The sequence below is a fragment of the Chelon labrosus genome (genome assembly GCF_963514085.1).
Source record: "Chelon labrosus genome assembly, chromosome: 11".
Lineage (NCBI taxonomy): Eukaryota > Metazoa > Chordata > Actinopteri > Mugiliformes > Mugilidae > Chelon > Chelon labrosus.
The window spans coordinates 736,631-761,110 of NC_140344.1; the positions used below are offsets into that span (position 1 = coordinate 736,631).

Below are 24,480 nucleotides of genomic sequence, written 5' to 3' on the forward strand. Positions count from 1 at the left end.
ATGTCACTTTGCCAAGGTGTCAATACACATGCCTGCAGCTAGGTGGCGCTATAATAAGCCAATTTACATTTTTGCCTCATATCTCGAGAACCGTGTGCCCTAGGAACACATTTTTTTCCCTCTCATTCCTTAGATAGCAATGGTTCTAATGGACTAGGCCACGCCCATTTCCGCCATTTTTTTCCTGCCATTTTGAAAAACAATTGCACCTCAAAGCAAAATCAACTCCTCCTCACTAGAGATGGGCGATATGGACTAAAAAATTTATCCCAATAATTTCTGCTATTTATCACGGTAACGATAAAAATGACGATAAATAAACACCATTTTAGCCTAATCCTTTTGACTGTATTGCACTGGCAAGTTTCGTCTGAGTTTTTTTTTTTTTTTTTTTACCGGAGGCTTTGGATGAAGTCGACGCTGCTTCTTGCGCATTTTCTTCATATTCAGGCTTGAGCTGTGTTTTAGTGGCGTTACTGTCCTTTGTATGCACTATTTGTTTGCAAACCTTGCATATTGTAAATTGCTGCTCGTATTAGACTTTTAAAACCAAACCCGTTCCAGATAATGGAGGTGGAGCCTCGTCTAGAGCTCCTCGCTGCCCGGCATATCTGCTCCGCCTTGTCAATATTCCACACGTGCTGGGCTGCGAGCGTGTCGCGCACATACGTCATCAATGGAAATTTATCGTTTTTATAGCGGGATGACATATTCTTACCGTGGGGAATGTTTTTGACGATATATCGTAAACGATAAAATATCGCACGTCCCTACTCCTCACCTGTTCATCCAATTCTCACCAAACTTGGCATGTATCATTTATGGACAAAGATAATGAAAAGTTCTCAAAATAAGTTTAGCAGGGTTATTGATTACAAAATTGATGACTAATTTTTATGGAGTGCAACAGTATAACTCCAAAGCTAATATTTTGTGAAGTATATACCCAAACTTAATCAAAATTCAGATCATTGATAATAATATGACTTTGTACAAGCATCCCAACTTTTGTGACCCTTGGTCTCTAGGAGGCGCTACAAAGGCAACATTTCAATATCTCAAAAGCTGCAATAGCTAACTTCATGAAATTTGGCATACACAATCTGTAACATATTGTGTAGACACCCATCAAGTTGTGTGACATTACGTCAACAGGGGGCACTACAGGTGACACAGAAACATTTCATATGACTTTAAGGCCTATAACTTTTCACCCAATCCTTATGAAACTTAGCAACTTTCATTGTGCATTGTGTTTGCGTACAATCATGGCAAGTTTCATGAAATTTGGGCTCTAGGGTTCGCTACAACGACTACATGTTTGTATCTCACAAACCACCACAGTCACCTGCTTGAAATTTGACAATAATAATCTGTGGATGACTCCTTACAAGCTCACCAAGTATGGTGCAATACGGTTTATAGGGGGCGGTAATTGTGACTTATGCCTCTGCGTCCCGCTCAGGGCATGGCATGGCACCACGGCATTGACCCCTTTATGATCGCTTGCGATCATCTAGTTTAAGTTTATTTTCAACATATTCGTAGGGGCTGATGTTTAACAGGTAGCTAAACACAAAGTGCAAAGCTAATCTGATGATGATAGTAATGTTTTGAGGGTAGCAGTAGGTAGCACAAAATGAAAAGTCAGAGAATTACCATGGCTATTAGAAATCTATCCTGAAAGGTGGAACCAAAGTATGGAGTCACAGGAGTGTATGAGGAGAAATGTTTAAATATAAAGACGATTAAATAAAATGAAAAAATAAAGACACATAAACAGTAATAAATTAAACAATAAATAAACATGGAAATATACAGAGAAATAAGCAGAAGAATGCCTGTGAAGCTTGTGAAGCTTCTTAGTCATCCAGGTCAACATGTACCCAAAAAAGCTTTTAGAAGCTGCTTGGATGAGTGGCGAAATGAAATGTCTTCAAGGAGCTAAAGAAAGTCCAGTTGCCATTCTATTCTAAAGAATATGTTCATTTGCTTTTTTATCCATTGTTACTCAAAGCACTTTGCATTTTCGGTTTGCTCTTGTCTTTTCCATGCCTTGTTTCCATATATCTTTTTCATCTTTGCCTTCCCTGATGACCCAACTTCGATTGCCTCGTGTGGGACTTCCTTGGCTCCCCAAACAGACTGACAGTCCGTTCTTGGACTCGTGAATCCTGTTTAGCAAGTGTTTTATTGCGCAGACAACAGGACGCTGAAGTGACATTGTTGTGCACATGTGCAGGAAGAATGTTTTAGTGGTTTTAATCTGAACTTATTCTTCACAATAAAAATGGATAGCATTTGTGTGGAAAAAATTAATTTAATCCATTTTGGGATAAGGCTGTAACATAACGAAATGGGAAAAAAAAGTGAAGCACTGTGAATACTTTCTGGATGCAATGTATTTAACAGGTAGATTCCTGTTTGTCCATGTTAACAATGATTCTTCAAAAGTAAGTTATGAAGTTCCACAGGGATCTGTCCAAACACTAATAATTTTTACACATTACATGCTTCCCTTAGGCAATTGTTTTTCAAAATACTGCATTAACGTCCATTGCGATGCAGATGACACCAAGCTATATTTATCCGTAAAGCCAGATGAAACAAATCAAGTCACTGTCTGGCCCTAATCACCTCAGAGATTCACTATCTAATCATATAGTTTCTCTGGATGGCATTACCTTGGCCTCCAGTACTACTGTGAGAAACCTTGGTGTTATATTTGACAAGGATATGTCCTTTAATTCACACATAAAGCAAGTAACCAGGACTGCCTTCCTTCACCTGCGTAATATCGTCAAAACTAGGAACATCTTCCAGGCTGGATTACTGTAATTCATTACTGTCCGCCTGTCCAAATAGCTCTCCAATTAATTGAAAATGCTGCCGTAAGAGCATGGTAGGAATTAGCAAGAGAGACCATATTACTCCAGTTTTAGCTGCTCTTCATTGCTTCCCTTTAAAATCCAGAATATAATGTGTAGGGTTTGTTACACCTTTTAAATGACTCATTAGGGCACCCACTTCCTTTTTTGTAGGAAGAACATGATTAAAATCAATTATCAGTTTCGATTAAATCATTTTTATATCTAAAGGAGTGAATCCTTTTCCAAAATTTGTACCATTCATTCTCTGCCATTAAACAACGTCACAAACAACTTCTTAAGTATGAATAAATATTTATTTATTGAAGTGACAACTATGAATAAATGAGGTACCAATAGAATATATGCATATGTGTGTGTAATCAAATAGAATAAGATGAGACCTGAAATAATTAGTTTGCGGAGCGATGCTGAGAGACAGAGATGTATTATGGCTTCAGGGTTTCTGAAGGTTTGAGCAAGTAAAATTTAAGACTTTTTAAGACCTTTTTAAGATCATTATAGGTTAAATTTAAGACCTACTCGCTGTACAAAAAAATAAGGAAAATCAGAGATCCAGAATTACTTTCAAAATAACAAAATGTATTGTCATTCAACTATCAACTACCCTCTAGATTTAACAAGCATTGAGACATGTCCCAACCTCCTACATCCAATGTGCCATGCATAGTTTTGTAATGCATTTCAATGGAATTAAATGGCTTTGAAACACATGCTGTAGACCACTGCAGAGCCCCGGGCTTCACGTGACTTTTTTTGTTGACACTGTCATATTGGCAGGAAAACTCTGAGGAAAAATGAATAGAGCCAGTGGTGATTTCAGGCCATCAGAATTTACTGCACACTTATGCAGATATCTCGGATCCTTATCATGCCCCAGGCGTGCAATTTTCGAGCACTGAAACAGCCGGGGGGTGGGGGGGGTTCAATGTCACTTTAGGATGATGAAGCAGCAGAATCGGTAGAGTCTGCAGTTCACACAGTTCAGCCAAACAACGAAATCATTTCGTTCAAGCTGTAACAGCCAGAGTATTACACGGAGCAGTACCAGTTTACGCCACATGGCAGCGCCTCCATTATTTTCACTGCTTAGTTCAGCAGGTGTCACTCTTGTTGCATCCGTCTCTTTTTTTTTGGCTTCCTCAAAGTCGGTGAAGGCTACAAGCCACGAACGTTTTATTATCTGTTATTATATTTTGTAATATGCCGCGAGACCTGGCTTTATGTGGTTCTGTTTAATAAATGTATTGTGCGGAAATCCCTCCACTTCGTCTCCTGCCTTGCTACGTCATGTTGAAGCATACTACTAGCAAACGTGGCTAAGCTTCTCTCCAACTCCACGTTACAAAGCCAGCAATCATTAAACTTACATTTTGCCCATTTCCCAAGTTGACAATGAGGTTCATGTACGGAGGTACCATGCCTTGTGCCGCAGCACATTTCAAACCGGGCTGAACACTGGATTCGACTTCCAGGTCTCATTTGTAGTTTAATTTTGGTGTACTGTTAATATTTATACTTCATAAAGAACTACACAGAACACACGGAACTAACTATGAATGCCACTGACACATTAAACGAAATGCGAATGAAGCGGTAAATGGACGTAAGGATTTCAGACTTGACCAAATGTAATTTAAGACCTACAATGCAAAATATGCTCGTATTTAAGACCTTTTAAGGCCTTAAATTGGCATTATCAAATTTAAAACTTTTGAAGACTTTTTATGACTCCGCGGAAACCCTGTGGCCTAAACTAACGGGAATGGATTTGATACCTAATCTAATCAAGCTTCTATAAAATATGTTAATAGGGAGTTTCGATGTAGTGACACCAACTCTTTATCTTAAGGAACGAATGAGCCTACTTTTGTAGAGGTTTCTCAGCAGAGGCCAGGAACGGTGAAAGGATGGCGTGCTCGGCGTGACGAGGTGGTGACGAAATGGCAAAGCCGATGCAGGTCTCTCTGGGACCGGTAGACAGGTACTTGTTGCTGGGTCTGCAACTCCAACACCCAGCTTCGCTTGAGAGCGTTGTAGGTGTTCAGCCGAAGGCAGATTGCTACTTTACGATGTCATTGTATTCGAAGAAGGAAGCCGGATTGTCACGGCTTCTCTGCGTCGTTGCTATGGCAACAGCCTCTTGGTTTCTTGATCCGTGAAAGAGATTGCGTCTTGCTCTGATATCCCAGCTGACTACGCCGGCTAACTTATAGACGAGGTTGATTTTCTTAATTAGTACTTTGGCGCGCAGAATAGAAAAATGAATAAACCTTAAGAATTAAAGTTTACCACAAAAATTTCGCATCGGGAAAAAGGTCAGACGAGAAAAGAAGAGGTCTGTGGGTCTCCTGAAGCAGCTGACCAGTACCGGATGGCTAGACGGTCCGCAGCGAGGGCAGTCACTGAGGCAAAAACTTGGGCGTGGGAGGAGTTCGGTGAGGCTATGGAAGAAGACTATCGATCGGCTCCGAAGAGGTTCTTGCAAACCGTCCGGCGCCTTGGGGGGGTAGGTGGCAACACGCTCACACTGTTCTCAGTGGGGGTGGTGAGCTGCTGACGTCAACTGGGGATATCGTCGGGCGGTGGAAGGAATACTTTGAGGAGCTTCTCAATCCCACCAACACATATTCCATAGGGGAAACAGAGCCAGAGGGCCTGGGGTTGGATCGTCCAATCTCTGGGTCAGAAGTCGCCGAGGTAGTGAAACAACTCCGCGGCGGCGGAGCTCCGGGAGCGGATAAGATCAGCCCTGGGTATCTCAAGGCTGTGGATGTTGTAGGGCTGTCCTGGTTGACACGCCTCTGCAACATTGCGTGGACATCGGGAGCAGTACCTCTGGAGTGGCAGACCGGCGTGGTGGTCCCCATCTTTAAAAAAGGGGACCAGAGGGTGTGTTCCAACTATAGGGGGATCACATTCCTCAACCTCCCTGGCAAGGTCTATGCCAGGGTGCTGGAAAAGAGGGTCCAGTCGATTGTTGAACCTCAGATCGAGGAGGAACAATGCGGTTTTCGTCCCGGACGAGGAACCATGGACCAGCTCTTTACCCTCATGAGGGTGCTGGAGAGGAAATGGGAGTTTGCCCAACCAGTCCTCATGTGTTTTGTGGATCTGGAGAAGGCTTATGACCGTGTCCCCAGAAGCATCCTGTGGGGGGGGGGGCTCCGGGAGTATAGGGTGGATGGCCCCTTACTAAGGGCCATTCAGTCCCTGTACCAAAGGAATGCGAGTTTGGTCCGTGTAGCCGGTAGTAAGTCGGACCTGTTCCCAGTGAGGGTTGGACTCCACCAGGGCTGCCCTTTGTCACCGGTTCTGTTCATAATCTTTATGGACAGAATTTCTAGGCACAGCCGGGTGGGGGAGGGTGTTGGGTTCGGTGATCGGAGGATTTCGTCACTGCTTTTTGTGGATGACGTGGTCCTCTTAGCTTCATCGAACAACGACCTCCAGCTCTTGCTGGGGCGGTACGCAACTGTGTGTGAAGCGGCTGGGAGGAAAATTAGCACCTCCAAGTCTGAGGCCATGGTCATCAGTCGGAAAAGGGTGGATTGCCCACTCCGGGTCGGGGAGGAGGTCCTGCCTCAAGTGGAGGAGTTCAAGTATCTTGGGGTCTTGTTCACGAGTGAGGGTAGGAGGGAGATCAACAGATCAACAGGCGGATCGGCGCGGCATCTGCAGTGATGCAGATGCTTAATCAGTCGGCCGTGGTGAAGAGAGAGCTAAGCCGAAAGGCGAAGCTCTCAATTTACCATTCAATCTGCGTTCCAATCCTCACCTATGGTCATGAACTTTGGGTAATGACCGAAAGAATAAGATCGCGAATACAAGCGGCCGAAATGAGTTTCCTTCGCAGGGTGGCCGGGCTCAGCCTTAGAGATAGGGTAAGGACCTCGGACATATGGGAGGAGCTCAGAGTAGTAGCTCAGAGTAACAGCTGCTCCTCCACGTCGAGAGGAGTCAGTTGAGGTGGCTAGGGCATCTGGTAAGGATTCCCCCCGGATGCCTCCCGGGAGAGGTGTTTCGGGCATGTCCCACCGGAAGGAGACCTTGGGGGCGACCCAGGACACGATGGAGGGATTATATCTCTCGTCTGGCCTGGGAACGTCTGGGGGATTCCTCCGGAGGAGCTGGCTGAAGTGGCTGGGAAGAGGGCTGTCTGGGCTTCCCTGCTGAAGCTGCTGCCCCCGCAACCTGGATAAGCTGAAGAAAGGAAGACGAAGACGAAGAAGATAAAATAAGAAGTTAAATGTTGCCTAATTACACGATGTGGGACAGAACACAGGACAAATTTCTTTTTCGTGGGTCTTTTATTCCCCGACTGCACTCAGCAGAGAACAGCATTAAATGATTCACAGTTTTGGGAGTTTGTTATAATAATGGAAAGTTAAATGGTAAGACTTCCCGTCCTTAGCAAGTAGAATAAATGTTTATAATAAAAAAAAAAACAAGAAACCAAGATTGTCTCCTATGGATACCCCTCTCTGCAATGCTAGCAAGAAAATTAAGAGTAACTTAAAACACACACCGTGGTGTGGAAAGCTAAGGCATGGGTAGATTCTTCAAGCACATCTAAATAAAAGAAATCCCTTTATAACTCAATGTCTCCTGCCTACAGTTCAACTTAGAATCCCTTTTAAATCTGAACACATAGACAACAGTAGTAGCCTACTTCGCACCTAAAGAAAGAAAATAAAAATGCAGAAGAAAAACTCAATATATTCATCACACAGTATAGCTTATAACTTTTCGTAGCAGTGAAGTGCTTTAGTTCACCGAAAAGTAAACAATCATAAACACATTTTTTTTTCCAGCATTCTTGTAGGAACACAAAATGCTTAAATGAAAAATATGAACTTACTCGCGCTCTCGTGTACAGCCTGCACGCTTGGATACACACATCCACAACTCAGGATAGCGCTATAACTCCCTCTAAATCACATGGAATAAGCACAGCTTATTAACAGAATTAGCCAACGGGACAATGGGATGATTTTTTTTAATCAATTTACTCCATCACAACTTACGCTGTCCTGCCGTTCAGTGTCACTCAGGTGGAGAGTTTGCGATAATGCAAAGCCATCATTGGTCTGCTGAACTTAACTAGCATAATCACACTCTCCTACTAACCATTACTAGTATTATTATATTCTTATTGATCCATTAAATCAAAAGAAGAACAAAATAACACACCTGAGCAGTCTGTGTCCCTCCGCTACTGCCTTTCCCTCACTTCTGATAACTTGTAGCACTCACATATTCGTGCGCTTCACATTTTACCTGCCTTAAAGGGACAGCACCCCTAGCGGGAGGAGGCAAAACTACCGCACCAATACTCTTGTGAAATTATAGGTATCTTATTCCCGAAATAGTCCAAAGTAAAAAGTGCTCTTCCCCTTGTTTACCTGCCTACATAAAAGAAAGTTGAAAGTAAAAGAAGCTAAAAGAAAAAGTAAAGGAAAAGTTAAAAGTGCGGAGGAGAGCGTGTCCCTCTGGTTTTATGTGTTGATTATGCAGGGCGTGTTTTGGATCGGGTTTCCAAATTCTTTGCGCGGAAAGAGAAGGGAACGTCTACAGTTCTTTGTCTAAGGATATCTTATTACCTGATCTTCTTACTCTACTTTATATTACTTAATTTAATCATTCCATCACTCATCATGGCTCGTTCACAATGTTCGTGCCTATGCAGCAACATTCCACATTACAAGATGACGTATGTTGAAGAAAAAAACTATCCAAGTCTATTTCCAAGTTTGCTGAAGTGGTCCAAGTTTATTGGAGTTCCAGGTCATGGTGAGCCTACCGACACAGAGTGTCTCTTAAGGCTCCCTTGGAGGGGGGGGGGGGGGGGGGGGGCATCTGGACATGGCACCTTTATGGCTAAGGTGTAAAGGTTGGTCCGTTTACTTTCCAGAGAGGGTGAGAGATAGAGAGGACAACAGGATCCCCTACTCTAAATCCTATACCAAAGACCTAATGGTACTATATCATCCCAATAGATCACTTCAATCTCAAAGTGCAGGCTTACTTCCTACAGTTTCAAAAAGTAGAATGAGAGGTACCTGTGGAACCAGCTCCCAGTTTGGGTCCAGAAGGCATACACACCCTCTTCTTCAAATGTTAGGCTTAAAATTTTTCTTGTTGATCAAGCCATGGCTGTTAGGGCTGTAGCCTATACCTCTTTAATTCAACATATAATCTAGGTTCTTAGAATATACTGGTATCTGGAGTCTCTTCGAACTCAAAAAGAATCACTGAAGACAATCAGAGTTTGATGCAAGCAGAGTTTATTTTTAAAAAGAAATCAGAGTCAGTTCAGGATACCGTGCGAGGTCTAACTGATTTTGTGGTGTTGTACAACTATTTTTATGCCTTTGTACTTCATTAACATACAGGGGCTGGGCACAGCCCATTTCTCTTGGAAATACCGGTGTCTGCTTCATCCCATATGTGGTCTTCTTTCTAGCACAATCTACATTCTCCAGGTGCCACAGTTGTTTCCATCTCATCTTACTGATAGCTTTTTTTTTTCTTTTTTTTTTAAACACCATGATCACAGCATGATCTGGCTGGAGGCAGTCCTTTCCCTTATCTGCTGAGTTAGCATTACTCATTTCTCCATATATGGTCTGACAAGAGTCAGTCCTGTCCTCCGTATGCTGCCTACTTGCTACAGTTTTGTTACATGATTAATCTTATGGTGTTGATTCTATAGTTTAGTTACATGATTAAAACCTTATATGTATATGGTGTTAATTCAATTGACAGTTCACATCATTATTTTTCTTCAACACCCCCCCCCCCCCCATGAGACTGAAAAGTCTAATTCTTGCATTAAAACAAATCAAGAATAATAATTTGAATAATATACTGAAATGAAAAAAAAATGATGCTTACAACAAAGACAGGATAATATATTGAAATAGGTAAGAGTTATGCTTAAGTGTTTTGTGATAAAAAAATAAGTTTATACATTTGAGATGAATAATACGTTTGCTTACTCATTAGTTACTGATATGTGATCACACACATATATTTTTGTGCTCTCTTTTGTGCCATCTGACTGACAGCTTGGTTCATCAGCAAAAGTAAAGGCAAATAGGGAACAGGGAAATGCATAATGTACTCCTGTGATTCCATACCAAAGTGTTCAATTCCAACCCTAGCAACTAGGGATGCACCGAATATTTGGCCACCAAAATTTTTCGAAAATCGAAAGACTTTTATCGCCGAAACAACACAGCCGACACAGGATGTCTGCCGTGTGGACGTATTTCAATATATAATATAAATATATAAATATATATATTTTTCTAAAGGTGCAGTGTACCCATTTTTTATTTTTTTAAATAAAAATAAAAACAAATATGCTCAGTCTAACCGCACAGAGGATCAGTGCTGATTTCCAGCTGCAAGAGCTTCTGCTCCATTATTATTTAATGTAAACATGAGTGGAGTCGGGCGGCACAGTAGTGAGGTGGTTAGCACTGATGCCTCACAGCGAGAAGGTCCCGGGTTCATGGTTGTCTGTCTCTCTGTGTTAGCCCTGCGATAGCCTGGCGACCTGTCCAGGGTGGACCCTGCCTCTCACTCAATGACAGCTGGGATAGGCTCCAGCAGACCCCACGACCCGAATAAGCGGTTACAGAAGGTGAATGAATGAGTGGAGTCAAGTTAAACATTTTATTTTGAATTTTATTTTATTTTATATTGTGCATTGTTGGAATGTGCTAAATAAATATTTTCATAATTTTGTAATTGATTTATTCTTTGAAACATTAATATTAATTTATGCAATTGCAATGCCTTGATTTTAGTGAGGGTAGTACAAAGTCATAGCCATAAATGCAATGGTACTAATAATTGTCATAATAATTTCTTTCGGTGTTTCAGTTTTGGTTTTTGGCCTTGGGTTCCCCATTTTTGTTTTTCGGTTTTGGCCAAGAATTTTCATTTCGGTGCATCCCTACTAGCAACCCATCCAGAAGCTGAGATAATGTTTAATTATTATTAATTATTACTAATGTTTAATAATTTTTATTTTTATTGTTGATTTTAGCTTTTGTTATATTTATGTATGGTTGAATGCCTGTACATTGCTGCTGCAACAGAGAAATTTCCCAGTTTGGGATTAATAAAGAAACTATCTATCTAATGATAAACCAACACTGCCATCCCAAGAGCTATTCCACAATCATACTAAAAGTCTAAAAGAAGCAAGGGTACTGCTCTGCATGGTTAAACAGATGTACATTTTGATAAGAAGGATTTGTTGTTTAGGAACTTCACCCTACAGCAGGTGTCACTGCCCCTGGCTGATGTCACACAGAGTTACCGCAGCAACCCCGATAGAACAAAAGAGGCCCTGTTCAAGGTTAGTTTAATTAAGAGTCTGTGTTTAGCAGTTGTTGTTTTTTTTTAGTGTGTATTTTCATAGTTGAGGTAAAATGTTTGTAATTTCATATGTGATGTTATTCATCATTATTTTGTTATTTGTTTGTTTCGTATAGCATATAGTGTGTTTAGGACAGGGATGGGCAACCTAAATGATGGAGGGGGCCACAATTTTTCATTGACACTACTAGAGGGCCACATAGGACCGCACACTTAACCAGATATGATAAAACTGCCATTTTAATTTTAAATTTTAATTAGATTATATATATATATATATAATTATAATTTATATATATATATATATATATATATATAAATATATATATATATACATATATATATATATATATGTATATGTGTGTGTGTGTTTATTGACGCTAACAAAAAATAACCACTTTCTGTGATTTTTTCTTAAATTAATTTGTGTATTTTTACACCAAGAAAGAGTTCAACATTTTCCCTGTATGCCCACTCTACCTCACCACTACCAGCAGTGGGCACTGGTAAAAATCCACCTTTGTTTGCGTACTTTTGATTTGAGGTCCACTACAATAGCAGCCCTTGCAGCTTCAGTATACTTTGTGCAACGTGTTGTAGCAGCAACTTAAATTTAAATCTTTCATGGCAGTCTCTAAACAGACTAAGCACATAGGTTTGCCTTTACATTCTGTGAACAGATAACCTTCTTTCACCTGAAAGACACGATTTTCTCGATCAAGTTTTCTCTCTCCTTCGCTTTTAGCCACGGCTCAACGTCTCTTCTTCACTGGTAGAGGTGGAAGCGTGTGCGAGGCGGCGTCTGCATTAGAGGCGCTATCTAGTGGCCAACTATGTCATTACAACTGATTCAGTGCCGCAGAGGATACAGATTTATAATTTTTAAAAATTAATCTAAGGGCCACGTCGAGTCCAGTTGCCCATCCCTGGTTTAGGAGGTTGGAAGAGTGGGCAGATGCAGAGATATTATGTTTCTTAAATGTATGTCTGTCCTGTGTGTCTGTCTTCAGATTCAGCAGTATTTAGACAGAAACAACAAGAGACAGTGTGACGCAGAATTTCAGCAAGTGTTTGGAACTCAACATTCTGAAAAGGTAAGCATAACAATCAATAGTGAAAACACTGCTGCTTAACTCTAACATTTATTATTTACTGTTTCCAGTACAGTATTGGTCAAATACTTGTGTTTAATTGAGACTCAAATACAAAATATTTTCTTAAACAAATTTAAATTTTAACCATATCCCACAATTTGGTTTGATAGCATATTCTCCTCTTAAACTTTTTTTTTTTTTTTACTGGGACACTGTGAATCCTTACAGAATATTGTACAGTAGATCTTAGCATTAGTATACCAGGGAAAATGATTATCAGTAGTGTATTCTTTATTGTGCATTAAGAACATTCTAAAGTGTGAATAACATAAAAAGTAATTTCAGACATGGTATATTCTATTTATTTTACAGACTCTTTTATTATAACAGAAGTGGAGTTTTCGCTCCATGTGCCAGTTTCTGTATCTTCATCTCTGTTTATTGTCCTCCATTTTAGTTGATCCAAAGTATGTGTCAGCAGTTGGAGGACAGCCTTCAATGTTTAACCCACTGTAACATACAGGAAGTCCAGGCTGACATCCTTTCGGCACACGAGGTGCTGCAAAATGCCAGGGAGTCTTTCAAGGTATAAGCTACAAACCTGAATTGAGGGGGAAAAAATATGTAGTGGAGTGTAAGGGAGTGTAAGCAATAACTAATTTCATTTCATTTATGTTTTTGTTGGTTTGTGCAGCTCATTCCCTCTCTATATGAGGTGTGTGGGAAGTGTTCATTTGATGGAGAGTTTGTGAACAGCCTACTTTCCAACACTGCAACTGCACTGGCAGATGAGTTCTCTAGAACCATACAGGTACACATTTCAATACACGCTTTGTAGGCCTCTCATTCTCTGCTATAGTTTTCCTCCAGCCATTTTACAGAAGTGTAAACAGATATTAGCGCACAGCCAATATAATCAATAGACTTGTTTTGTTGGGTTTCTGAGGGTTGTGCAAGATTAAATAACCACTGACATGATTTGGAGGTAGATTAGATAATCCTTTAATTTATCCCATAGTGCACACAAAATCTTTACGATACAAACATACAAACTGAATATGCCAATTTGTATAAAACCAACTTTCCCTCAGATCAATAAAGTTATCTCTCCATCTTTCTATAGAAATACTTAAAACATCTCCTTATTTGGACAAAAACACCCATTTTCTCTGTGTTCCAGGAGTTGGTTAGATGTGCAGAGGCAGTGTGCCCACAGATTGTCCAGCGGTCGAGTGTGTCTGAGTGTCTGTCAGAGTGTGTGTCCAAAAGAAGCAGACAGACACATATATTCTTGAGAAGCACTCTGGTGGAGAGCACAGGGCATATCATCAGCAACAGATTGCGGTAAAAATCATATAAGACAGTAACAATAACAATCATGTAAGCCATTTCATTCTTCTTAATGGAACTCATTGATATGGTTCAATCTCAGTATGATATGACTGCAAATGAATTCCAAAAATGGTGATAATCATTATTTAATGCATACTTGATGGTAAATGGACTTGCTTTTATATAGCGCTTTTCTACCTATTGGCACTCAAAGCACTTTACAGTCACAGACACATCTACCCATTCGCTCACACAAGCACACACACATTCACAACTGGGGTTTCAGTGTCTTGCTCAAGGACGCTTTCCGGGGAACGAACCACTAACCCTCTGGTTCGTGGACAACCCGCTCTACCTACTGAGCCACAGCCGTCCTACTGAGCCACAGTAGGGGTCAGATTTGTTGGAGGGGGACAAATTTGTTTTCTACTTCAGTCAAACTTTATTTCCTCTGTTCACTCGTTTTATGCATCCAGGGAACTGAGACAAACATTGAGTGTTACTCTGGCTGAAAGCATTATAGAACAGGTGCTCCAAGATCTGACAACTGCACAGAGTAAAATGGTAAATATGTGTGTATTGTGTTTCGTTTTGTGTGTGTGGTGAAAATTACTGCAATCCATTTTAAATCTGTGTATAATTAATACATCATATTTTGAAAGGCATTTTCATTTAATGACAGATAAATTACCATGTTACCACAAGATAATATACAATGTCCACCTAAAAAGTTTTACTGTTCAGCTTATCTTTAAATATCCAATAACTATTCATTCTTATGATTACAAATCATAATATTTAATTCTGATTTACATATTGTTTTATATCGTAATTAGAAAACACTATCACACATTTTTGTTTATGTACTTTGGAAATCTGTTCACCACATTGCACTCATTATTGGTGATGTTTTTTTATTTCCTGTTTAGGATTGCCTTATAAAAATAAATTCATACAATAGTCAGAGAATTGACATCCCAGAGCTCCGGCTGGTTGGAAATGACTTCCCAACTGATGATGTAAGCGACACAAACTTGTCTATTCACTCTGTTATTCCATGATTCATTTGTGCTGAATATTGCATTCTTGTCTTTCCTCTTACTGTATGTCTACTCCATCACCAGTACAGTCCAGCCTTTTGGAGAAATGATTTGCACTCCAAGAGCTTGAGGCCTGCCCCTTCAATTAAGAGTAAGAGACAAACCTCTGAAGCAATTATTTAACTTTATTTCTGTGAATCTAAAGCCAGTTTGATTATTGGCAAAACAGTTGTCGGTAGCTGAGGACGGAAAAGAGGTTAACGCAGTATGTGTCGGGGATGGGGGCAGTTTTAGTTTCTTTATTCACGCTTGAACGATAAACAAGCCTCCAGTCACTAGGTGGCAGCAGTGCTCAAACTAATCAACAGCCTGCCTGTTCAACTTAGTAGAAGCAGTACACAGGAACACCGGTGTATATCGCCAACAGACCGGTCATTTTGTGAGCGTGGTAAATAAATACAGTTGAAACCAGATGTTTACATACACTGTGTTAAAAGACACATAAACATTTTTTTCTCACAGTCTGAAGTTAAATCAGACTAAACCTCTCCTGTTTTTGGTCAGTTAGGATTACCCAACTTATTTCTATTTGCTAAATGCCACAATAATGAGAGAGAGAATTTCTTAGAGAATTTTTTATTACTTTCTTCAAAGTCAGAAGTTTACATACACAAAGATTATTGTCTTTAAACAATGAAGGAAAGCCCTGATGATGATGTCATGGCTTTGGAAGCTTCTGAGAGGTTAACAGACAACATTTGAGTTAATTGGAGGCACACCTGTGGATGTATTTTAAGGCTACACCTCAAACACATTGCTTCCATGTTTGACATCATGGGAAAATCAAAAGAAATCAGCCAAGATATCAGGAAGAGAACTGTGGTGCTCCACAAGACTGGTTCATCCTTCATCCTTCATCAACCCCAAAACAAAAGTTAAAGATCTTGTCAAGATGATGGCTGAAACTGGTAAGACAGTGTCATTCTCCACAGTGAAACGAGTCCTGTACCAACATGGGCTGAAAGGCTACTCAGCGAGGAAGAAGCCATTACTCCAAAAGCAACGTAAAAAAGCCAGATTACAGTTTGCAAATACACACAGGGACAAAGACCTTAATTTTTGGAGACATGTCCTGTGGTCTGATGAAACTAAAGTGGAACTGTTTGGCCATAATGACCATCGTTATATTTGGAGGAAAAAGGGGGAAGCTTGTAAGATTGAGAACACCATCCCAACTGTGAAGTATGGGGGTAGCAGCATCATGTTGTGGGGCTGTTTTGCCACAGGAGGAACTGGTGCACTTGATAAAATAGACGGCATCATGAGGAAAGAACATTATGTGGAAATATTGAAGCAACATCTCAAGACATCAGCGAGGAAGTTAAAGCTTGGACGCAAATGGGCCTTCCAAATGGACAATGACCCTAAGTAACCGCCAAAGTAGTTACAAAGTGGCTTAAGGACAACAAAATCAACGTTTTGGAGTGGCCATCACAAAGCCCCGATCTCAATCCCATAAAATAATTGTGGGCAGATCTGAAAAGGCGCGTGCGAGCGAGGTGGCCTACAGCCCTGACTCAGTTACACACCCTAACTGACCGAAAACAGGAGAGGTTTAGTCTGATTTAACTTCAGACAGTGAGGAAAAAATTTTTATGTGTCTTTTAACACAGTGTATTTAAACATCTGCTTTCAACTGTAGGTTTGCTTTTAAATTCTGTGAACCGATAATCTTCTTCCCATTTCACCCGAAACACACACACGATTTTCCCGATCAAGTTTTCTCTCTCCTTCGCTCTTAGCCATGGCGCAATGTCTCTTCTTCACTGGTGGAGAAGACCCAGTGGAAGCGTGTACGAGGCGGCGTCTGCATTAGAGGCGCTATCTAGTGGCCAACTGTGTCATTACAACTGATTCAGCACCGCAGAGGACACATTTTTTATCATTTTCAAAAATTAATCTAAGGGCTACTTCGAATGAGGTCGCGGGCCGCCGGTTGCCCATCCCTGGCATAGACAAAAACAAAAACTAAAGAATAAAGAAAGTTAAAAGAAAGTTGAAGTTGAAGTGAAAAGAAGGTAATAATAAAAGTGAAGAAGAGCGGAGAAGAGCGCGTCTGGTTTTATCAGTTAATTCAGGATGTGTTTTGGATCGGGTTTCCAAATTCTTTGCGCGGAAAGAGAAGGGAACGCCTATAGTTCTTGATCTAAAGATATCTTATTACCTGATCTTCTTAACCTACTTCATATTAACTCATTTAATCATTCCACCATTCACCATGGCTCGTTAGAAATGTTTTTGCCTATCCAGCAACATTCAACATTACAACATTACAAGATGACATATCTGAATGATCAAATCAAAATAACTTACAAGCATCAGTAAATTAATAACATCAGGTTCTTCCTTATAGGTAATTTTTTGCTAATGAAGAAAAGGTTGTGGTTTCTAAAATAACAATTTCAGTAGTTAAAGCTTCTACTAACATACATAAGGTTCAACACACTTTAATTTTAACAACGGTTTAAAAGAAAGAAAAATGTTTTTAGGGATAGCCACTTGAGGGCACTGTTGATCCATCTTTACTGTAGCACATTAATTGAATTTGGGCTAGCTTCATCGTAAGTGGAGACCAGGATTTTGCTCAGGGAGGTAAAGAATTTACGACCCCTTTTCCTCCCCTGGTCACTCAGGGAGAGGGTGAGAAAGAAAGTGTTTGCATGTTTGCATGTGTGTATCTCTGAAAAGGAAGAATTAATGAATCACAGACTTAAAACATTATGGAATATAACACTGAGGCTTCTAGATTCTGTCCATATGAAGCAGGAGCGATAACTCCTCTCACCTGTCCTTTTTATATTACTACAAAGACTCTCTTTGACTTAGTTTTTTTCCATTTTTCTCCATGACTGTTTTCGCTCATATTGTTTTACCAGTAGAGGCTAAAAAGGTTAACCCTTTATAGGAGGAAATTCTAAATTTCATTGTATGACATAAGAAGACTTTTACTTTTGTGAAAATTAAAATTTTTTTTTTTAATTTTCATGGAGAATTTACCATATATGGTTCCTTGCCCTTAAGTGGTAAACAAATGTAAACATGTATTTAGACCATTAGAACATTAGTGCAGATTAAAACACTTTTTCGTGGTACCTAATAAAGCAGTTACGCTTTATTAGGTGCAGACCACATTTGACCCTGATTTGACCTGAGAATGTTGCCTTGATCTTGACTGATTGGCTGGGTGAAAACCATATGGTTCTCGACTTCACTGAGAGGCACAATGGGTTAAGGTTGTCCAAACAGAGAGTGAATGCTAAAAGACAAAATCAAGATATTTCCAAGAGCTTAAGAAATCTTTATCTTATCCACTAAATGCATTTGATAAAATTAATACATTGAGATAGTGGTATAGAATAATTATAATAAGTATTGCATTACTAAATTGCAGTGCTAAATAATCATTATCATAATTTAAGTTGTTACTGGGGTTTTTAAATCTGTAGCAATACAGTAAGACATCTGAGCTCAGATATGCTATTTCATCTTCTCTTGGATTTACTGTGTGATGTATCATGCTGAAACATTCTATGCCAGACATGCAGCACTGTTTGGCTAATTGGAGTATTGAGCACTGACTTCCACGGTGGGAGTTGGGGAAATTGTGGAATCTTCTTTGTTTGATACATATATATTCGGGGTGTGACTCAATTAAAAAAAATATCTAATTAATTGGAGGCTTTGTAATTAATTAATCTCGATTAATCACATTGTAATTGCATAAAAATATTTGCCCCAAAAAGAAATTTTAATTAAATTTTTAAATTTCAATGGATTTTAGTGGACAACTGAATCAAATGATAGATACAGACATGCATATTGTAGACTCAATCTCTTTTAATGTCTTGAAAAATGCATTTAATTGCATTTCAATTCAAAACAGTGGAAAAAGAAAAAAATATCCCTGGCCAAAACTGAACAAACCGAAAGTTAAAGTTAAGTACTTTTTCAAAACAGTATTGACTTTAAATGGTAAAAAAAAAAAAAAAAGAGGCGCCAACACCTCTTGTCAGTACTCGGACTGGGGCTGCTAGCGCTAACAGCTACGGCAGTTTCTGTGCTCACTGCAACATGCTTTGCAATTAGATCGCACCGTAGGGTTGAAGTGCTTCGGTGGTAGTATGAAAGCAACGTGCTTTCATCCAATTCCTCTATTTTGATAGCTGTTAGCCGAGCTCTAATATGTGCATCAGTGTAATCAGTGTACCAGGAAATCGTGCACTGACAAAAGTTCTGCGCTGTTTGGAATGCAAATTGCGATTAAATGCGTTGTTTTTAATGCATTATTATTATTTTTTTATTAATTAATCGTAATTATCGTGTTAAAGAAATAGTTATACCAGAAGGAGACCATGAAAATGAAATGTGAATAGCATTTACTGTTACGTTACCGTTAACTCTGTGTGGTTGGTTGATAAATGTTTCTTTGGGCAGTTCAATATAGCTGCAGTATTCATCTGCTCTACTTCCTCTCTGTTGCATGTTGGTACTTAACTGATTATTTCTCCCTAGTTTGCTCTCTGCCAACCCCTGTTTAGTCTCCCCACCCCATCTATGCTCTTAACACCGCATCCTTCTCATTTTGTCTGTTTTCTTGTCTCACTGTTGTCCTTTCTTGGACAGCCCTGCCTGCCCTACATAGCCATACGGTATACAATTAATGCTATTCTATTCTACTCTATTCTTATTTTGTGAGCTGGATACTCAATATTTCCATCCTTCTTCCCTCCATTCTTCTCCCTTTCAGCAACTTTCTCTGTGCCTTTCCTCTCAACAGTGTTATTGCTTCGTTCTCAGGTCTATTGGATGCAGATTGGGAGCAACAGACCAGGGACAGGGAAGCTGAGAGAGAGAAGGGTGAATGTGCTAGAGAGGAAGACGGAGGAGGAAGGCGTGGCCTCTCACAGTTGCTAACAGCAACCCCACTGTCACTCAGAACCTCAAGCCCTTCCCCTTCTCCTTCCACTTCCCCATCCCCCTCGCCCCCAGGACAGAGGGGGAAAAGGCAGAAGGAGGGGGAGGTGGTGACAGTGGATGCTGCAGAAGCAATATCAGGAGCGAGGGGAGCATCATTCATTCCTCCTCCGACTCTTCCCCTCTTTTACTCCATCTCCACTCAAGCTCTAAAGGAGAAGGCAGCTTGCCACGGAGGCTTACACAGAGGAGAGGCTCCCTTCCACGGCTGTGGCCCCAGCCCACACTCCCTTCACAGCTCTGGATCCTCTGTTTCTTCCATGGAGCCTCTACCCACCCAGGGACAGACTCTAAGGCACTACACCGCCTACCGACCACGGCCACGGCGCACACACATGCACCCCCCCTCCTCCAGGCCTCAGGTAATAGCACACACATCCACACACCAGTGACAATACGATTTCTGATTTGATTGAATTTTAGATCACTCGTATCCACCCACCCACACACACACACACACACACACACACACACCCACACACACATACACAGTCACATGTATGTAATTTCTCTTTTCCGCAAAATGCCTACCATCTGTCTGTGGTATGCTTTCACTGTCTCCTTATGATGGTAGCCATGTTTCCTGTACATTCCTGGATGATAGACATAGATTGAAGGGAACAGACGAGTTCCTTACTAGATACAGTGCCATCCAAAATTATGTCAACAATAGAGTGAATTTTCATATTTTGTGCCTCATTTTAATTTGAGAAAACTCACACTACAATGAAAGAAAAATAGAGGTTTGCTCTGCTTTTATTTGACACTCTTTACATGGATTGTTCATACATAGAATGGGTATCTAAAGAATTTGCATGTATACCCCCAACATAAAGACCAGGGAACTGACTTTGACTAAAAACACTCCATCTGTAAGATAAGAATACAAGAAGGCCATCTGAGTTCCACAGCACAGCAAATGGATTGATCAGGTATTGCATAATGGAATAAACAGAATGCTGAGAAACCATGAGAAACAAGTGCAGATGCATGACAGAGAAGTCTTTCTACCTGTGAAGAACAACCACAATAGGTACGAGTATCACAATCCACAATTAGTGGAAGATTTAAAATACGATCGTTTAATCACCCATATAACTTTTGTGTCATTTGCACTCATTCAGGAGATAATTAGATCAACATATAGCCATATAGCGGGAGTGACTGGGGCACCAAGACGCAGCCTCTAAATAACACATTATCTGCTGCTTGTTTATTTTGATTGTATTTTATGCTAGAAATAAGGTACAGGTTGTAAAAAACAGTAGTTCCCCTTTAAGTAGTGTTCAGTCTATCAGTTCAGTATACAATATGGAAACCACTGGAATCCATTGGAATTTACCAAGAACAAGAGCAAAGTTTCACAAACAGATGAGACCAAACTCTCTGGAAATCTCTGACTTGTCTTTACTAATGACTTAAGAGATGATGGCAACAGTACGATGAATTCAAGGGTTTCAAAGTTTCAGTGCTTTTGTTGTTGAGAGATCCAATCTCTGACCACATTTGGAGGTGGTCTGGGTCGCATGTGTCTGCGTTTGTGGAGTTTTGTGTCATTCATTCAGAAAAAAGCACACGCCCACTATTATTAAAGATCACCCGTAAAGGAAAAAACTCTGTAAGTGATTTTTGTTCATTATTAATGAGAGACTTTTAAAATATTCTGTCCTTGTAGCTGTTAACTAGCTAAAAAATAAATTAATTAAGTAGGAATTTACAAATGGAAGTATTTAACATGAGTACACAAGCATGATTCCGTGTTAATTATTAATGCGGTCATGTTGATGTATGTATGTTCAGTTCTGAACCGTATATATGTTTTTTTATTCAGATCCTTTCACTTTATGTATGTCTATCCTTATCTACAGATTGGTGTGGAGACAGCACAGTGTAACAGTGTATGTGCAAATGGGATGTGTGTTTGGTTACATGTCTGTGTGTGTGTGGATGTGTGTGTGTGTGTGGGTGGGTGGGTGTGTGCGTGTGTTCAGAGAGAGAGAGAGAGAGAGAGAGAGAGGGAGAGAGAGAGAGAGAGACCATTACTTTTGGCACCTGATGTGGATTGTCTTGTTCTTGTCTATGGTGTGTTCAGAGGAAAATGTTCGGTTTATATTTGAAAAATGTTGACATGCACAATGTCAGCATTTATAGTGTTGGGCCTGTGTACTAAGGGCACTAAATATTGGGGTATTATTTATGATAAATATATCATAAATAATTAATAATTATCAAAAACACACACTTTCAATAGGAAAGCCATCTGGCCCTGGAGCCTTGTTATTCTGCAGAGATTTCATGGCAAGGAGAACCTCTTTCTCAGTTACATCAGCATTCCAACCAGGTTTTTGTCTTTGGCATTTATCTGTGGGAGATCAAGACTTTCGCTCTGCTGCAATTGCTCTTGCCATGCTACTAACTGCTTGTAACCACTTGCCATACTCATAATAGTGGTACTTGGTACCAGCTAAAGCTGCTTCGGCCTTGGTAGTACATTGGTCATTATACTGTATTTGCTTCACAGTCAAAGATTTAAAATGTCCATTGTTTGGGTTTTAGAATGTTTTGGTTTGAGTATTCTAATTCCTTTATCTAATTTCATAATTTCTTTGCTCTTTTCTCTTGATTTATATGTACTGAAGAACAAAATACATCCCCTCATAAATGCTTTAAGGGAATCCCAGATAATTGCATTGGAGGCAGAGTTCAGGTTGGCTTTGAGGAACAGATCAATGTGAGCATTCATGGAGTGTTTTAAATCGCCATCTTTGCGGGGCTGGTTGTGCCGAGTCAACTGACAAGGTCATCTTGATGGAATTATGAAGTGCAGCAGCCAAATATGATCTTTTATCCTACTAATTATCTGTTGGGGGACCAAAAACATATCTATTCTGGGATAAGATTTATGAACATTAGAGAAAAAGGAGAAATCTTTCTTATTGGGATTGAGAGTGCGCTAGACATTACATAGCCACAATTCTCTTATGCCATGGTTCAGAATTATAGCTGCCTTTGATGGCGTGGGTGACTTAGGCGAGGAACGGTTCATAGTTGGATTAAAAACCAAAGCCAAGTTAAAGTTGCCATCAATAACCCAGTGGCCCTGAACTGCAGCAATACTTAAAAGTAGTTCATTAAAGAAAAGAGGGTTGTCATAATTGGGGCCGTATATTTACTAATGTCACTCTATTTGTATGCAAAACACAGTCAATGAGCATGAATCTGCTGGTCTTATCTTTTTCAACTGAGTTCAATTTGAACTTGAAATTTTTGTTGATAAGCACAGCAACTCCTCTAGCATTAAATGTGAATTAAGAAAAAAAGACATGACCGGCCACTCCCTCTTAGGTTCCACATGTTCTATAAATAAGAAATAATTTTTTTCCTCTTTATGGGTGTGTTAATTCCCTTCACATTCCATGATACTGTATACAGTTTAGGTGACTATCCATGTGTGTGAATTATTACTTGGGAAGTTCTAATCATACTGTGTGGGCCTAAGTGTTGCGTTATCTGGACACTTTGACGTACATATGTATTGAGGGTACCCCCCCCCCCCCCCCCCCCCCCCCCCCCCCCCCCGGGGGAAAAAAAACAGCTCAGGAACTAACAAGAACAAAAACATGAACATTAGGTGGGTTACCATTCTTACCTATTTGGTAGCATCAACAGTTACTGTAGATTTTAAACTACACAATCTCTATCCATTATAGATGAGGACAAAACTATTAGCCCCCCTATGAAAACTTGATTCTTTTGAAAGTATTTCCCAAGTGCTGTTAAATAAAGCAAATCATTTTTAACACAGCTTTTTCAAACATCCTGGTTTTATTTTGGATGCTTACATTATTTTACTTTCTTCACAGAAATTAAATTATTTCACAAAAACCAAAAATTACCATTGTCAAAAATATTAGCCCCCCTGATGTAAATAGTCAATTGTGTATCCTTTTTGCTGGATAACAGCCTGCAGTCGTTTGTTGTAGTTTTCAACAAGTCTCTGACACGTCTCCTGAGGAATACCAACCCATTCTTCTTTGGCAAATCTTCCAGATTTGATGGCATTCTGGCATGGACCTTGGTCTTTAGTTCACCCCACTGATTTTCTATGGGATTCAAGTCAGGGCTTTGTGCAGGCCACTCAATAACATTCACTTTGGTCTTCTGGAGGTAGTTCTTCACCAGGAGTGATGTATGTTCTGGGTCATTGTCGTGTTGGAAGACAAAACAACGACCCAGACCCAGTTTTGCTGCTGACTGCTTGACATTTTCTTTCAAAATCTTCACATATTCCTCTTTCTTCATTATTCCTTACATCTTGACCAGATTCCCAGTTCCAAATACACTGAAGTAGTCTGCGACCTCGCAGTCCATTCCTGTGCAGATCTCTAGTGATTGTCTTTTTTGAGACTACAATTCCCGACATGGCTAAGTCATTCACTAGTCTTGATGATGCTTCTCACTCCACTTCTGGACACTTGGAAACACTGTGATAACTTAGTGTATCCTTCTCCTGCTTTGTGAACATCAACAATTGTCTTTTGCAAGTCTAAACTGATTTCTTTTGTTTTCAGCATGATGCTTTCTCAAGTGCCAGCCAAAACCCTTACTGAAGGATTTATACTGTGTAAACTGGGAGATAGCTCTTAATTTTAACTTGATTTTACAAGCTTTGATCATTACAAAGTCAAAGCACATTAT

The 24,480-nt window shown here is 40.0% G+C and overlaps 1 protein-coding gene across 3 annotated transcripts in view; it reads left to right on the forward strand.

Moving 5' to 3' along the window:
* The window catches only part of carmil2 (capping protein regulator and myosin 1 linker 2), a 113,998-nt gene that overhangs the window by 28,143 nt on the left and 61,375 nt on the right, over positions 1-24,480 (forward strand). For all 3 annotated transcript variants that reach the window (XM_084555217.1, XM_084555216.1, XM_084555218.1), the window contains exons 23-31: positions 11,169-11,262; positions 12,293-12,376; positions 12,834-12,962; positions 13,071-13,187; positions 13,557-13,720; positions 14,185-14,272; positions 14,638-14,727; positions 14,833-14,899; positions 19,606-20,144. In XM_084555217.1, coding sequence (XP_084411343.1) covers positions 11,169-11,262; positions 12,293-12,376; positions 12,834-12,962; positions 13,071-13,187; positions 13,557-13,720; positions 14,185-14,272; positions 14,638-14,727; positions 14,833-14,899; positions 19,606-20,144 — 1,372 coding nt within the window. The remainder of the gene's footprint in view (positions 1-11,168; positions 11,263-12,292; positions 12,377-12,833; positions 12,963-13,070; positions 13,188-13,556; positions 13,721-14,184; positions 14,273-14,637; positions 14,728-14,832; positions 14,900-19,605; positions 20,145-24,480) is intronic.